General features: G+C 38.1%; 1 protein-coding gene and 1 pseudogene across 3 annotated transcripts; both read left to right on the top strand.

Annotated features, from left to right (window-relative positions):
- Nucleotides 1-1,134: 1,134 nt before the first annotated feature.
- Nucleotides 1,135-11,982, top strand: acvrl1 (activin A receptor like type 1). 3 transcript variants are annotated; one of them, XM_042004352.1, is made up of 10 exons: nucleotides 1,135-1,790; nucleotides 7,047-7,118; nucleotides 7,857-8,102; nucleotides 8,430-8,635; nucleotides 8,733-8,832; nucleotides 8,930-9,076; nucleotides 9,180-9,455; nucleotides 9,605-9,802; nucleotides 10,614-10,744; nucleotides 10,927-11,982. In XM_042004352.1, the coding sequence occupies exons 2-10, from the start codon at nucleotides 7,049-7,051 to the stop codon at nucleotides 11,071-11,073; spliced, it is 1,521 nt and encodes a 506-aa protein (XP_041860286.1). In that variant the 5' UTR covers nucleotides 1,135-1,790; nucleotides 7,047-7,048; the 3' UTR covers nucleotides 11,074-11,982. The 3 variants fall into 3 exon arrangements, with proteins under 3 accessions (XP_041860286.1, XP_041860287.1, XP_041860288.1); XM_042004353.1 differs by having other exon boundaries at nucleotides 1,135-1,805; XM_042004354.1 differs by lacking the exon at nucleotides 1,135-1,790 and adding an exon at nucleotides 4,181-4,202.
- A 2,031-nt stretch (nucleotides 11,983-14,013) lies between these two features.
- On the top strand, nucleotides 14,014-16,154 carry LOC121652031 (annotated as a pseudogene).
- Nucleotides 16,155-16,940: the final 786 nt, after the last annotated feature.

The following is a 16,940-nucleotide window of genomic DNA, read 5'->3' as shown; positions in this document are numbered from 1 at the left end:
TCTAGTGTTTAAAAAAAAAAACATTCCTGGATCAAGGCGGTGATCTGGATCATCCAGACCATCTAATCATTTGTTCCTTATTCCATGTCTGATATTTACAGAAAATTTAATCAAAATCTGTCCATTACTTCTTGAGTTATGTTGCAATAAGACAGAAAACATAACCTCTGCTTTGGTGGAGGTAATAACTTCAAGAAGATGTGTCAGTATTTGTTCATAACTTGGTTTGCTGCCCCCTGTAGGCAAAACCTTTTCGTTGCAGGGGCAAGGCTTGAAACGTTTTATAGACGGGGCAGGCAGGAGAACAGACTGGGAAGTAGTTTGTACATGTGAATGGAAGCCTTTACATGAAAGATCTAGATTTAAAAAAAAATTAGGAAATAATGATCAGATTATTATAACTGGTCTTCTAATTTCCTGCAATGCCAAAAGTAAAACAGAATTTGTAACAGGAAGCATCCATACATCCATTGTTTCACTGCAGGGTTGTGGACTGGGCTGCAGCTAATCCCAGCATCTGCCTGGACTTTTTTTCCATCAACATACGCATTGTTTTCCTTTATCCTTTATCATTATTGCACAAAGTGTTATCAGTACTCAGCATTTTTGACCATTTAACATACATTGTGGTCAGATGTAGTACTTGCATAACTTTTGTATCCTCTTCATCAAAGGTAATTAGTTTGGACCAAAACACATTATAACCAAAGATGGTAGTCGGCAAGATGATGCTGTATGAATGCTGCCTTGATCAAGAACATGGCAGTGTTGATGTAGCTATAAGATCATAAAGAACAACATAGAAGTAGGCTTCATGTTTAGTTGATACGCAAAACTATTTTAGTAGTAGAGCAACTAACAAGCTGTATGTGGGCGTAGGAGGGTAAAAAGAAATTAGACATAAATATAACAGGAAATGCATTTAAGCTATCTCAGATTAAAACTTTTGCCAGACTTCTGAACTTCTAAAGAAGATTGTGTGCTTGAAAACTGAGATACGTGCAGTCTGATATTTCCATGTTCATGGTTTAACAGGGAGAAATATTGTTGTTATAGTGAGGTCTTTGACTCACATTCCTGTCAGTGCAGCGCCGCGCAGACCCAAGTCCACAGGGGAAAAGGAAAATGAGAGGTTTAGCAAGCAACAGGAAAACCGCTAAGAGAACACATTCCAGCCGGAGCACACTCTCTTTGGGACAATAAGGGGTGGGACAAGTGTGTATACTATTTAAAAATCTCTAATCTTGCCTTTTAATCAGCGGCGTAGACGACAACTAAAACTGTTTTTACTTAATGGAAAAGGGGCCGCAGTGAGCTGTCTGTTTTGAAGTTGTCAAAGCGGAAGGAGCCTGGTTCCAAACCCACGACTGCGTTCACGTTGTCGGTTTATCTGCACAGATTTGGACCGAGATGAGATAGACAAGGGCTCGCTTTTTGTCGTCCGGTCTCAGCTCAGACTGTTACAACATCATTTTCATTTTCTCACGCGTTGTTTGAGCTCTTTCTTGTTTGTTTGTTGGTAAGTGTGGAATTATAATTTTTATCATTTTTTTAAACCTCGAAAGAAAAGAGACGTTTTCTCAGAAGCTGTTCGTCCTTGAGGCAGGAGAGGATGTGAATCCTCCCTGGGTGGCACATCTGCCGCGGAGCCATTCGCATAAAAAGACCTGCTCTAGTCTTAGAATGATACCAGCTGTGTTATAAACGCTCGTTTTTTTGGCCACTGAGAAATACTTGAAGTCATCTCTGATATGGAAGACGTGTGGCGCTTGCATCTGTCAAGTTAAACGGTGAGCTACAAACAGGTAGAGTTAAAGCTTTTCCTCTTGCAGTGGTTTCTTGATATATATATTTGTTTGTTTTATTTTATTATTTTTTTATGTTTTGCATAGACTTTTTTTCTTTAAATGCAAATGGTTGCGCATGCAGCACACTAACATTGAAGATAAAGTTTCCTACGGCAGCACCACCACGTGTTTCCAGATGTGAACAGGTGTGAAGTAATCTATCTGATCTGATCTACAGACACAACTATTCAGATTTTTTTCCCCAAATATAAAACCAGAGATGGATGCAGCTTTTGGTCTATGTTGGTTATGAATACAGTTTCTCCAGTTTTGGTAAAGAAATGAACATTTGTTAGGCAGCCATTGTCCGTATTCATTCAGTTCAGTGATAAATTAGTTGATTAGTTTACATAGACTGCTTTATTGAGAAATCAGAATAAAAATACCTCATGCAATCGTCTCAGTTGGATCAGATCAGGCACAGTCAGAACTATTTTTTAATCTGATCTAAACCTTTTGATAATCTGATCATCAGAGCAATTTTATGTTCACAGTTAATCTAATTATTGCATTCCCATGTTTATCCTCAAACCACATTGAGGGTGATGCAATAACTTTTCAAAGGGTAGAAGCATGGTGAAAGTGAAACCTTGATTGTCCTTGGGGGGCCTATATGGACAATTTTATTGGAGGCTGTTGACAGTGCTTTATCTTGATCAGGTGATTAGCATGAAGGTCCACTTTTTCCAAGTTAAAAGTGTTTCAAGAGTTTCATGAGATCACTTTGTTTACTTTCTCTGTAAACACTTAAATCTGAGACTCTAATCAGAATGATTTTAATATGATTTAAATATTTTTCTATGCAAACAGCCCATGTTGTTTCACAGTATTTTGCCTGCTCAGGTGCTGTAAAATGGTGAGATATTTGCAGCTGAACTATTTTTATTTTGGTTTTATCCTGCTAACTTGTAGTCTAGCAGATTTTACATGCAAAGTTCACTGCATTACATTCCTGTTTTTTATGATAACTGGTGACTTTTAGCCTGTTTGTAATCCTTATGTGAAAGGAAACCTTATTGGTTTTAACTTAAAACTCCAGTGTCAGTCAGAATATATTAGAATTTTTGATTGATTGATTGACTGATTATAAGTTTTATTTGAACAAAAGACTAATTAAAAACAGGAAAAGAAAGGAAAAGAAAAGTCTTTGTCCAAAGGGGGTCGGAAGAAGCCATGTATTCATTGTATTTCTAGATGAAACAGTCATGAGAAGTATCTGTTTGTTATTTCATTGTTGCTTAGATAACATTGCCTTGATACTAATAATGAAATTACACCATGTTAATACCTTGGCAAATGTTATTCGGCTACATAATGACCTTCTACTACTTACTATTACCCCAATAATTTTTTCAGTTCTATTTTGACATCACACTTACTCAATTAAATGATCTGAATACTACCTTAACTGGCTTTGAACAAGATCTTTCTGTAAAAATACACAAGTTAAAAATAGACTTATGTTCAAATAATTTGCAGAATGTGTATATGCTACTCCGTCTTAGAAATGTAAATCTCTTCCCCTCCTCACCACAGTTATAGCTCCTTTCTCACACAGATTATTTGGCCTGTTGGACTGCAGGTCATAATGCCTCTTGTCCCTTCCAGGTAGCTGCTGCTTCCCCCTATGTTGCTTATCACTCATATACCCAAACCTCATAGCATTGATATTTTTTTATGTCTTTCCTTTTGTTATTTTACATATCTTACTTTGGAGGCAACATGACCTTTGTATGCACAGCTTACACAATTATATATGTGTGTGTGTGTGTGTGTGTGTGTGTGTGTGTGTGTGTGTGTGTGTGTGTGTGTCTCATTTCCTTTCCTAGGCAGGCTTTCATTTTCAGACAAGATGCATGTAAGAGCATGCAGCCAGCAGCTGAACCCAGTCAAGTCTTTTGCTCACCATGACAGTCTGCCGTTGCAACTAACAGATGGTCACAATCACTAGATTACAGATTTAAGGTTTTTTTATTTGATGCAGTTAAAAATGCCTCAGTGGGGTGCTGACATTTAATGACACGATAGAAGCTTTTACAGTAACACAGTTTAAGGTTACTTTCCAGCAAAAAAAGTTGAAGGGTTTTTTGCTGCAATGAGGCCTAGTGGAGGGGTGGATAAAGACGACTGTGCTGTGCCATGCTCCCACAATCCACCACTGTAGCCACACAGTCATTCAGATGGAATGGGAGATTTGCCTCCTCATGTCTAAAGCTGTGTAGATGAGAGGAAGAGATGACAATGAATCTTTTCCCCTTGGGTCACACGGGTGTAACTTTGGACAGAACGGAGACAAACAGAAGCTGGCTTAAAGAGGAAGACTGCTAAGTATAAATTCAGGCTGTCTACGATGGGGTATGTGATTTCTCCTCTTTAACATGGCAGGACCCTTTGGGTGATGATATGATAGCTAGCAAAATGAGCTCCTCTACTGAGAATAAATCCATTCTGTGGGTGGGGTTGTGTTTATGCTATTCTACCTCCAAACCCAGAACTTTACCACAACTGACATGCAGTCTGTGTGACACAGGAAGTGCTCTATGCGAGCTCAAAAAATGGTAGTTATGTTTTAAGTACATTGGGACAGTAGTTCAACCCAGAAAGGAGGAGTGTTTAAATATAGTTTTTTGTCACATATTAGATTACTAGATTATTAGATAGTAGAAATATTACATTTGATTTAACTCTTTTAATAATGTGAAAAACTCTTTTTATAGCATGTTTTCAATGTGAAGACAGATATGAAATATGTGCAATTTAAAGATAAATGTTTTCCTTCAGTGCCATTTTACGCTGCGTGATGAAATAAGTATAAGTAGAGGGATTCCTGTGGCTTCTATATAAATATATCTAGCAAGTTACATCAAAACTAAAGGAGGATATCCGGCGTTGTGTGCTGATCCTTGCAAGTTTCACAGCCTGATGAATAAAGTTCAAGAGTTAAGTAGTGTGGGAAATGAAGAGTGAGTTAGGTTTTTGGACTGTAACTTACAGCAATAAGGTTATTTTTCATAGTCAGTTAGTTCACCTAGACTGTCCTAGTGCTTGCATAGTAAAGCAAGCGGACTTCTTTTCTTGATGCTTGAGGAGATTTCAAAGATTTCTTCTTAACCCATAAGAGCCTGACGTGACATATTTATCACATACAGTTTCTGAGACATTTTGCTTTAATTTATGATATAAACTTTGCTTAAAATCCTGTTGAACACAATCTGATACTTGTCTTCTGTTCCATAATAGATACCCAAAAGCAGAAAACCACACATGTTACATTTTGTTAAAGGGCCAAATAAAGACCTCATATTAAAAAAAATTGGACTTTTCTTGCCATTTTTTCATGGGTCGGGCCTTTATGAGTTAAATTAAATGTCTTCAGTAATCAAGCGAAGAGGTCCAGTTGCTTCTGTTAAAGCATTTAGGATTACTGTGACCTGGGTAGCTCTGCAAACCAGTTTGTCCTTCATCTTCAAATTACAAAATAATCTAACCATAATCTAAAAGTTAAAAAAAAATGTCAGTGTAACATTTTCAAGAGAAAAGCAAACAATAATAATAATAATCAGCTGCAAAGCTTAGCTGGGCAGCACCGTGTGAATCTGTTTGTGTGCATCATCGTGACAAAATTCCATCCTGGAGACAAATACTAAAGCAAACAATGTTCAAGCGTTTCTTGCATTGTCTTTTTTTTTTTTTCTTTTTTTTTTTAGCAAATAGTGACCACAATAGTGAACATAAATACACTAAGAGCCATAACTACTGTACTTGTGAGTGTTGTGCTGTTTCTTTCAGAATATACACTTTTAACATTTCATAATAAAATGTGTTTGGGTTTTTTTATTGTAAGCAAATTCACAATATTTGTTAACCATAGAGGTAGTTTTTGTGTACTTTCGTAGATGTTTTTGTCTATTTGTGTTTGCATAACTTCTGAGCTATTGTTATTGAGTGAATGGCTGCCATCTTGTGAAGTTAATATTTTATTTTTTTATAATTGTCTGGGACAGGAAATGAAAAGAAGTTTTGTAAGTATTCTGTGGTTCTTTTTATATATACAGTTTGCATTAAGAGATCCTTTAAGGAAACTGGTAAAACATTAATAGAAACATGAAAATCTTTGCCAGGTTTAGATGAAGAAGAAGGTCAGCTTCAGTAACATCTGTCTCTACACTCAGAACAGAGGCATCCATCTCATTCCATCCACTTCCACAGATTTAGGTTATATGCCCCGTCCAAATCTACCAAAAAAAGCTGCAACCATTAACCTGTTTACTGTATCTCAGACTGCAGCTTTAAAAAAAAGCTTGCTGCTGCTGTTTATGATCGAAGCTTTGATCTGTTTTGCTCAGATGAAAGAATGTAACTTAACTTCATGTTTAAAAAAGGGAAAAATAAAAAGACTTTGTTACTGATAATAAAACTGATAGTGTACAGAGTTTAAAATAAGTTGACATGACTGTGGATGATTGTGTAATTTTTATGTGTATTTTTAAAGAGAGACTAAAAAGAATGTGAATAAATCTTAAGTTTTCAGGTTTATTAGGTGATAACACAACAAAAAGTCGGGGTTAAAATGTAAGAATTATGTGTTGTTTAACAGCATTTAGTCAATTTTAATTATTTAAATAATATAACATCTGAGCTCGGTTGATGTCATGATACAGTCAAAAGTGTTCTGCAGCAAGAAAAGGCTCATTTGTATTTGACAGATCTAACTTGCGTGACTCTCAGCACTGCAGCGCTAAACAGAGCAGACTTGAATCTCTCCGGCCAGCCGGGTGGGGCCACTCAATGGCAGGAAGCATAGCCATCAATATTTACTCTGCAAGCAGGGTAGTCGTGGAGTCGTCAGGCCTGGAGCCCCGTAGCATAGCGCCACACGCAGTCTGAGCTCACATACACAAACACACTGGAGTCTGAGCACACTTCCCCCAAGCCCCCTTTTCCCACCCAATGCAATTACAGCACAGGCAGACAGACTGGACCCTCTGACTGTTGTTTCTGACCTCATAACTTCCTCAGAGCCCTCTTTAACCACTCTCCATCTCCTCATACACACCGCTATTAAGTTACCATCTGCAAATTGAGTTCAAGCAACAGTTAAAATGTCAGAGAGTGCCTCTAATAAAAAGAAAATACTAATTCAGTTAAAATTATTTGAGCATGGTCAATGTTTTTAATTATTTTGCTGCTGTTTTACAGAGATGGGAAGCTCTGGTCTGCTTACAGTTGTGCTATCTGCAGCTTTTCTTTGGATTTCTATCATTCATGCTGGTGAGTTTATGGCAATGTATAGAACATATTTTCCCCTTTAAAGAAGAATTCTCTATTTTTTCTACTTTGTTATAGCTCAGTTCAATATCAGTTTAGGGACTAAAAGCTTTAATCCAAATTGTTTACTTAAACTATTTAAATCTGGGATGCAAGAGCATATTTCGATTCTCCCATCTGCACGTAAACTGTTTGACTTGGTCTCACACTTTTAAATAACAAAACCAAAACTGTCCTACCAACAAGCTGAAACAAGATGTGTGTTTACTACCTGTCTGACCTGGAAAAAAGTCAAAGTAAATGAATGGCAGGTGAAGATTGTCTTAATACCAGTTGAAGAGTTTGTGGAGCTACATCATAAGCTCTCTGCTTCTTAGTCAAAAACTGCCTCCAGCATCTTTAATTCTATCAGGTTTCAGCAGAAACCAGCAGCCTTTGCTGCACACACAAACTGTATCAGCATTTTATGTTTTATGCTATTTTCTCTATGTCCTGAGTTCAGGCCGTTTAAGCAGCCCATTAGTATCAGATCATCTAGTTTATAATTCAAGAAAGTGAGAAAAATCTTTCAAAAGTTTCTATAAAGCTGAGTCTTCAATAAAATTAAAACAATAACACGAAATGTTTTGTGACCCAGTTCTTTTTTTATTACATGTCTCTTTTTACCAGAGCCCGGCCACATATTTGATGTCTCAGTGATTGTCTGTCTATGCTGTTATTTTGCTTTTTCTTGTGTCTCAGACAACCATGTTGACAAAAATGGTGAGATGCTGCTGTGTATCTGCGAGAATGACAAAGACACATGCGACAATGGAACTTGCAAAGGAGACTACTGTTTCTATTCCCGGTTGTTCGACTACGAGGAGAAGGGATGTTTCTTTGAACAAAACAAAAAAGAGCAGTGCTCAAGCTCCATGAACAATCTTTTTGTCCTCTGCTGCACAAGCAACAAGTGCAACGCCTTCATCACCCCACCTCCAAATATTAGTCAGTACCCAAATTTTTTTTTTTTCTTCAATATTTTTATCACACATCAATGAAAAGTATCCAGCAGAGCACTAAGCATTAAAGTTTATTGTTATTTAGCCTTCACAGTTCAGTGCACAGCTTGTATTATTTTATATGAAATGGTTCCCCCTTGTGGTCACTTGGGGCAAATTGCTGCTTAAAGGGTTTCCTTTAATAACTACTTTTTTCCCACCATTTATTAAGAATGGAAAAACATTTTCTCGTGGATATATTGAATTGTTTCAAACTATTCAAAATGTATTAATATATCTGTTTGTGCGTGCCTGAATGTTTTTGTGTGTCCAGATGGAGAGCCATCAACAACATCTCCAGAACTCCCACGTCCAGAGCTGTGGATCTCTGTGTCTTTGCTACTCTTACTCACTACTGTGTGTGTGTGTGGCTTGATGCTATTCCTGCGCTTCCGACATGCACCCTGCAGACTTAAAGACCCGGAAGACCATGACGCCGCTATGGTCAAGGTCCCCAATGGAGATGACCCCACTTATGGAGTAAGAGACATCTGATGTTTGCCATGAAACAAAATTGTACCAAAAGAGCGTTTGTATATCATTTATATCTATTTGTGTCTGTCTCCTCCTCCTCCAGGATATTTTTGATGAGTTTTGCACATCAGGGAGTGGGACAGGGCTTCCATATCTGGTCCAGAGGACGATGGCTAGACAAATCTCACTTGTTGAGTGTGTTGGTCAGTCTGCTATTTTACTAAGGATTCTGCTCTTTGCATTTTTTTTCTTTAACTAATATTTCTTGTTAGGTGTGTAACCCTGTCTTTCTGTTTCTAGGTAAAGGCAGGTATGGAGAGGTGTGGAGGGGAACATGGATGGGGGAAAGTGTAGCTGTCAAGATTTTCTCCTCCAGGGACGAGCAGTCCTGGTTCAGAGAGACTGAGATCTACAATACTGTGCAGTTGCGCCATGACAACATACTGGGTATGACATCTAAAATGAGTATTCTAAAGAAAATGACATGGTGTCATTTTAAAAACCGTGTGAAAGAAAATTTTTAAACAGCAAATTATTTATTGACTTTTAGGTTTTATAGCCTCTGACATGACATCCAAGAATTCCAGCACTCAGCTGTGGCTTGTCACCCACTTTCATGAGCTGGGTTCGCTCTATGATTTCCTGCAATACAGCAGCCTGGAGCCAGAGAGCTGCTTGAGGATGTGTCTGTCGGTGGCCTGTGGTCTGGTCCACCTCCACACTGAAATTGTCAGCTCCCAGGAAAAGCCAGCAATCGCCCATCGAGACCTGAAAAGCAGAAACATCCTGGTGAAGCGTAACGGGCAGTGCTGCATTGCTGATCTGGGTAAGAGTTACACAGAAGCAAGAACAGCAAGTCACAGTGGATAAAACACACATCTAGTTGTGGTCTGTTTGCTGGTCAGGTTGCTTGTGGAATAGATTTAAGATGGGTGTGCACTATAAATTTAAAAGTTACTGCACATCTGTCCACAGGCTTGGCTGTGATCCACTCTCAGTCTCATGACTACCTGGATGTGGGCAACAACCCTCGTGTGGGGACCAAGCGCTACATGGCCCCCGAGGTCCTGGATGAGACTATTCGTGTAGAAGTCTTTGAATCTTATAAGCACACGGACATCTGGGCACTTGGTCTGGTTTTCTGGGAAATAACCCGCAGGACTATTGTCAATGGTGAGGTGACAATAATATAGCAGAATTATTTTATCTTTGCACACAGCTGCAGAGGTATATGGAAATATTTATTTAATCTTCTTCAAAAATAGTTTACATATATATCTTTGAATCCTGTAGATGTTGAAGTATTTTCAGTCCACAAATCAAACTGAAAACGTGTTTCCTCAATCAAGTCTGTCTAACTGTGGAAGAATATACATCAGAAGCCATTAGTCCCATGTCTCTCATCAGTCTAGTGTTTTTCTAGCCTGGGTCTGTCTTGACTATCCTCTCTCATGATTAGCACTGCAGTAATTATAAACAGTCTTATCTTGTGTCAGCACTCATGTCTACATAGTCCAGAAGCCCGTGCACGCAAATCATAGATGCAAGCACACAGCCATGCACGAGCGAAAGATGCATACACATGCTTAAAGCAGATGTGCAGATGGCTTCTCATTTATGTGTGTGTGCTGTGTGTTTCCTTCAAGCAGTTTTTTTTTAGTCACCAGAGAAATGTTATCTTCCCTGCTCTCCCTGTTTAGTCAAACATACTTTATAAAACTCCCACTAAAGTGTATCTTCGAGTTCAAGTGTGCTATTTCAGGCTTTGCATGAAGAGAAATGTATGTACTGAAAATGTATGAGAAGATAAGACTACTAAAACTAAAATAATGAGGTATGAAATGGGATTTTTGTCCATCTCATGACATGCATTACAATCTGCATTTTTCCAGTCAAAATTATTATTTGGCAGATCTTTTTGTTCTTGAATGAAAACAAAAGAATAAAATGTGGATGAATTTGTATCTTTTTGTTTCTTTTTCAGGGATTGTAGAAGAGTACCGTCCTCCTTTTTTTGACCTTGTTCCCACAGATCCCAGCTTTGAGGAAATGAAGAAGGTGGTGTGTGTGGACCAGCAGAGGCCCAGTCTGCACAACAGGCTCCACTCCCACCCAGTAAGTCAGCATATCACATGCACCATTAGATGCACATATGCACATGAGTGCAGTCTATTTTCAGGAATGTAAAAGTTCCCATCATCTCTTGTTTTCACCTCTACCATTGACATACTCCTGTTAAGACATAAGAACACACTGTGACAGCCTGGTGTTATTTTTCATTTTTCTGTGTGTCCCAGATCCTGTCAACTATTGTTAAGATCATGAAGGAGTGTTGGTACCAGAACCCAACAGCCCGGCTCACAGCCTTGCGAGTGAGGAAAACTCTCTCCAAACTGGACGTTGACAATGACTTCAGTGTTGAGAAGCTCAAGCGGGACACCTAGACCAGACCATCGAGGCGAAGCAAAGACAAAACACCAAAAACAGAGATTTACATACTGTTAGCATATTTGGAGCTAATGACATCATCTTCATATAAAAACCATTATTTAAAGAATCTGGATTTTTTTTTTTTTTTTTTTTTTTTCTGTATAAAAAATTTAGTTTGTCAAAGACAGAGATTTTGCACCACCTCCCAGCAGAACAAATTGCATGTTGTTAGCATATTTGGAGCTAATGACAGCATTTTTCCAGTACCTCCAGCATGAGTCAAAATCAGTTATACAGGCTGTGTTTCTTACTCATTTTTAGGATAAAAACCTAGTCATCATAGCCAAATGGAAAATCTATGATAGCACAATTACTCACACCCTTATCAGGAACATTTTCATTTATAATATGGGTTTTCCAACCATGATTAAAACCACTTAAAGATACATAAAGCAAACGTAATATTTTTACAACAAAGCACATTACATGTTCTGTAAGCATATTTAAATTGAGTAGAATGAACATTTATTATCTTCAGCACAGACTGTACATATTCTAACAGCATTGACGCTGTATGGGTTCAGTGCTTGTTTACAATATGGATTATTGTAAATATTTTTAAGAGGGTTAATGTTATTATTGTCTATTATTCAACCAAAAAACACTTTTTATATACTTTTTATCACACACCTTTTCAAATTATTTTTTTACAGCTCTGTATGACTAAAATATAAGTCTACAATCACTATGATCAGTAATGCAGCTCACAGAGAGACATGTAATACTGTATATCTTGAATAAAGGACTGTATTTTTCAAATTGTTGTGCTCTGCTGTAGGGTTATATTTTTGTTTTTGTTTTTTCTTGACCTGTAATTATTGCAAAAAATAAAAAAAATAAACTGCCTTGACCAGCAGCGGTCATCAGATAGCAGACTAGCAAACATTCATTTAGAAAACAGGTTGTAGTTGTCTTACGGTTTTGTTTTGTTTTTTGTTTGTTTGTTTGTTTGTTTTGTTTTTTTGTCATTTACATTGAATTGTCTTACATTTATCAATCCATATAAACCACAAGGAATTTCTTAAATAAGTAGGGACGGATGTGAAAGAGGTACTTTGATCCTTTACTTGAAGAAAAGTACTAAAAACACAGCATGGAGATCACTACAGGATCACTACAGGTACAACTCTGTTAAGAAAACATCATTTAAAAACAGAAGTATTTAATAATTTAACACTGCAACTGATTTTATATACATTGGGGAAAAAGAGAACCGATCAATTTGCTGTAGATTCTAACCAAAGTGGCCTCATAGATTTTGAACAGGAAGGTGAAGATTAGAATAAATGAAACAGTTGCTGAACTTTAGGGCTATAATCAATAAGATATTTTGTTTGATAAAAGATCAGTCATTACTTATGGAATGACAGACGTGTATGACTAGTCCCCTGGTTTGTTTGGACGTCACAGAGATGTTGGATGTCACCAGCACCCACATGTTTATTATTTCAGTTCTTCCCTTGTTTCCCTTCAAACTTTCTCTGTCAAAAGGAAGAAACTTTAGTGATCAGACATGTCCATTATCATTACCTTAGAAGACTAGGTCATGCCTGTCTTCTTTACTTTGAATGTAAGCTTATATATAGGTTGATGTAGAAATATTGTATTTACAACTGACTTTATATCATTAAATCATAATCATCTGGTTATTATTAGACTTTTACAGTTGTTTTTATACCATATTCATGAAAACTATTGTCTGTCTCTGCTAAAAGGACACTTTATTTGAGTTCACAATTTAAGTAATTGTGTTAGAGTAACTCAGTCACACAGAGTTTGTTCCCCGAATAAATTTGCGTTTAATACAAAGTCAGTCATGAGTGTTGATTTAATCAGGACTGTACACATTCTTCAAATGGTTGTAACAAACAACTTTATGTTGCTGCTGTTTGTTTCGTACAGTGAATCGGTAAACTCCAGAATTCGACTATTAAAACTGAATCAGCAATGTTCAGAGGGAATTATAATGTGATTATTTTTATGTCATCATTATTTTTTTAAAGCTCATGGTTCTACATGACAGATATTTTCAGTCACATAAACAGTGGAAGATGGTATATATATATATATATATATATGTGTGTGTGTGTGTGTGTGTGTGTGTGTGTGTGTTATGTTTGGCATATTTGATCAAATATATTTGTTTTGTTTTTTTTTGTTTGTTTGTTTGTTTCTTCTTTTTTTACAAGTTGCAGCTAAACAGTGTTTAAATTAATGTCCAACACATCCTATGTCTAAATGTGTTTTCCTGGTCCAGACACCAGCTCCCTAAAAATCTGTGTTTATCAGCAGTTTCTATAATGTGACACTGAGCCAGTCAGGGTCAGGTCAGGTCTGGGGTGGTCTAGTTTTCCTCTGGATAATAATCAGTGTTGTTAATGACCTCTGTTGGCCTGGAGGCGCAGAGCCTTAATTGCCACAGCAGACAGCATAGCCTGACCCACCCAGCTCTGCCATTACTGACGTTAGACCACAAAGGATTACTACCAATTTGGGGTACATTAAACATTACGTCATTTTGTACAGTAATTTCTCAGGCAATTGAATTTTCCATTGACCAGGACTTTTTTTAACTTAACATGGTGTTTACATAATGATAAATTATCACCAGCTTTAAGTCTGGAACAGAAAATTCCCTTTTGTAATTTCATCAGTGCTGTTGCTTAAAGAATTCATTCATTCATTGCATTCATTTGTGCATTCATGCCACAACCAACCTCCTGGTACACCACAAACCATTCATGTCAGACACAAGAAGCAAATGTACAGGTTTCTGGCCATGTTTGGTTTCCTTCCTAAGCTTCTGTTTTTATGTCTGTGGACCATCTGTCTTACCACACACTGCAACTCCATGATGGCTATGAAGGCAAGTTGATTCAGATCAAGGATGTTCAATGACTGTCAATGACAGTATCAACTACCAGAGTGAATGGTTATTTCTCTTCATGAGGTCACAAAGGGGAAGATCTCAGACTAAACTGTTTGAGCACATATTCGCTAAAAAGTGGAGCAAGCAAGTGAGAGAGGAGACAGAATTTTCTCATTTCTCCTCATACACAGACTATGAGGACACATATGATTGTTAGAAAACCTTTAGGAAGTGAATTTTAAACCCACATCTGTAGCATCAGGGTTATTTCGTACAACGATTTGCTCCATTAATGTTGCAGATTAGTGTGATGTGGCACAGCCTGAACACGTTTTCTGTCTTTATCAGAGTGAGCCTGCTTCACTTCTCTGTAATCTGCAGGAAATTCCATCTGCATGCGAACTTCAGTGAATTTGGACAGACTTGGCTTAGAGTTCCTGCCACTTTCCCACTCACCTCCTAAAGAACAACACACACACACACAATGTGCACACACAAACAGTTGAGAAATATTACTGACAGCCACCTTCCACATTTCCTGAAAAACACATCAGCATTCATGATACATTATAAAGAAAATATTCTCCCACACAGAAAGCAACATTAAAGAAGTTAAGGAAACCACTCCCTTTACACTTAGGTTAGTGGTTTTAGTTTCTTGAAAGTTGTATGCTGATGTTGCAACTGGGGAGTCAGTTGTTTTAAGTCATTTTGACTAAGCTGTTGAAGAATGTGTTGCTGCAGCTAGTGTCCAGATGAATGTGCGCAAACATGGCCATATTTCCCCTATTTTCTTTTCACATAATATATATATATAATTGTGTGTGTGTGTGTGTGTGTGTGTGTGTGTGTGTGTGTGTGTGTGTGTGTGTGTGTGTGTGTGTGTGTGTGTGTGTGTGTGTGGTTAGCTTGTTGTCCTCACACTGTGACATCATACTGACCTTCTCCCACTTTGTCTCCACCAGTGAGCATCCTCTCACTGCATTGTCTTGTACCTGAATGGACCACCTTAGTTTTATTAGTCAGTGGCAGAAGTTCCATTGTGTCACTTTTAATGGGTCCCTTGTCCAGGAGGCTGCTGCATTTAATAAAACTGTTGTCTTATTAACTTGAACAGTAGCAGCTCTCTGTGTCTCTGTGAGAAAGACAGAAGAGAGGAATGGGGCAGAATGCTGCATTGGGGATTTGGCTGGAGTTCTCTCCCCTTGTTGGGTTTCACTTTGTGTGTCCCACTGGGCAGGTCTGCCTCCACCATGCGTGTTTGGGTTCATCTGCAGTGAGGGATCTGGTTTCAGGGCCACTAGGGCCGTCTAGCAGCTCCTGCTGAACTCTTAAGATCCCATAAAATGCCTGCAATTGAATGGGACATTCTCAACATTAAGGTTGATCATGTAGTGTCAGCTCACACCCCGCTGGACAGAAAAAGGAAGTGATACCATTTTTTTAATTGTTTGTTTGTTTGTTTGTTTTTGTTCTTTTTTTATTATTATTATTACTTTATGTGTTTATGAAATTAATAATCTGCATAACTCTCTTTCTCGTCAGCGTTACGTTGTAACTGCACAAGCTGTGAGAAGACAGGCTATGAGTGTGAAACAGATGGTGCCTGCTTGACCTCAACTTACTATAATCAGGGGAAGGAGCATCATTTGCGCCTCTGCATCAACCAGGACAACCTGGTCCCTCCTGGAAAGCCTGTCTATTGTATGAGTGCTTAAGGCTACTTCAACAGTCACTGCTGCTATACAGATTACTGCAACAGTATTGACCTGAAAGGACCAGGTGAGCCACCAGCACCAAATATCACAGCTCCTCCAGCTCAGTATTGACTGTGTTTAGTCTGTTAACAATGAATTATTCACCCTTTGCTTTTGCTTTTATTGTTTTCCCTTCTAGTCCCTACAAAAGTTGGGGATGGGCCAGACCCAGGTCCCACCTTGGGACCAGTGGAGCTGGTGGCAGTCATTGCAGGGCCTGTATTCCTGCTGTGTGTTGTGCTGATGGTCAGCATGTTCATTTTCCAGTATCACCAGAGAGCCTACTGCCACAGACAGCGGCTGGAGGTAGAAGACCTATCCTGTGACCATCTTTATTTAGCAAAGGACAAGACTTCGTAAAACCTTACTAATAGCCATGTCCACCTCAGGATCAGGCTCCACCCAGTAAGTCAACCTATTACAAACTCACTTAGATGCACGCATATAAATAAGCATTATTTATTACCAGGGGAGTTTCTGTCATCATTTACTTTTACCTTTACCATTCACATCTTCCTGTTTACACGTGAATTGTGATAACCTAGATTTCTTTTTTATTTTTCTGTGTGTGTATCCCAGATCCTGTCAACCACTGTCAATATCATAAAGGAGTTTTGATACCAAAACCCAACAGCCCACCCCATAATAAGTGGGGGAGATAAACTCTCCAAACTGGACTTTGCCAGTAACTTTAGTATTGAGAAGCTCAAGCAGGTCTACACCAGACCAGAATGATGAACACTGAAATACAGAGATTTTGCACCACATTCCAACAGAAGTTGCATAAAGGGAAGTCGTGATCGCAGAATTAAAGCTACGATTAATTAATAGTAAAAATCCCCCCAGTATCATTACTTTCTAAAGACTATGTCTGAACCATAGTGGCAGATCTTCCACAAGGAACAAAAACAAAGTTAGGCCACATCTTTTGCCGTGTGTGTTGCTTTGTTTTGGTTCTGTGTGAGCTGCAGAAGAGGTTGTTAGGACATTATGGTAGAGCAAGAGTTATTCCCTCCAAACAAACAGATTAAGTTATTCTTGACTGTTTTTGTTTGTTTGTTTTTGGGACGTTATAAAAGTGGGAAAAGATCAAAGTGTCGTTGTGGAGGACGACTCACCACCCTTTAAGCATAACGTAAAAAGTTGCAGAGAAAGTAGGAAATGCATTGAATACATTTCACCACCAGAGTAACCA

This window comes from Melanotaenia boesemani, chromosome 13 (assembly GCF_017639745.1).
Source record: "Melanotaenia boesemani isolate fMelBoe1 chromosome 13, fMelBoe1.pri, whole genome shotgun sequence".
Taxonomy (NCBI): domain Eukaryota; kingdom Metazoa; phylum Chordata; class Actinopteri; order Atheriniformes; family Melanotaeniidae; genus Melanotaenia; species Melanotaenia boesemani.
The sequence above is the reverse complement of the archived record's forward strand: the minus strand, read 5'-3'. Positions and strand labels throughout refer to the sequence as shown.

Excerpts from the sequence above, each read along its gene's own strand:
- acvrl1 (XM_042004352.1), top strand. The coding sequence starts at position 7,049 with ATGGGAAGCTCTGGTCTGCTTACAGTTGTGCTATCTGCAGCTTTTCTT. Across the intron at positions 8,636-8,732 it reads GAGATGACCCCACTTATGGA|GATATTTTTGATGAGTTTTG; the intron begins GTAAGAGACATC and ends CTCCTCCTCCAG. Across the intron at positions 9,077-9,179 it reads GCGCCATGACAACATACTGG|GTTTTATAGCCTCTGACATG; the intron begins GTATGACATCTA and ends ATTGACTTTTAG.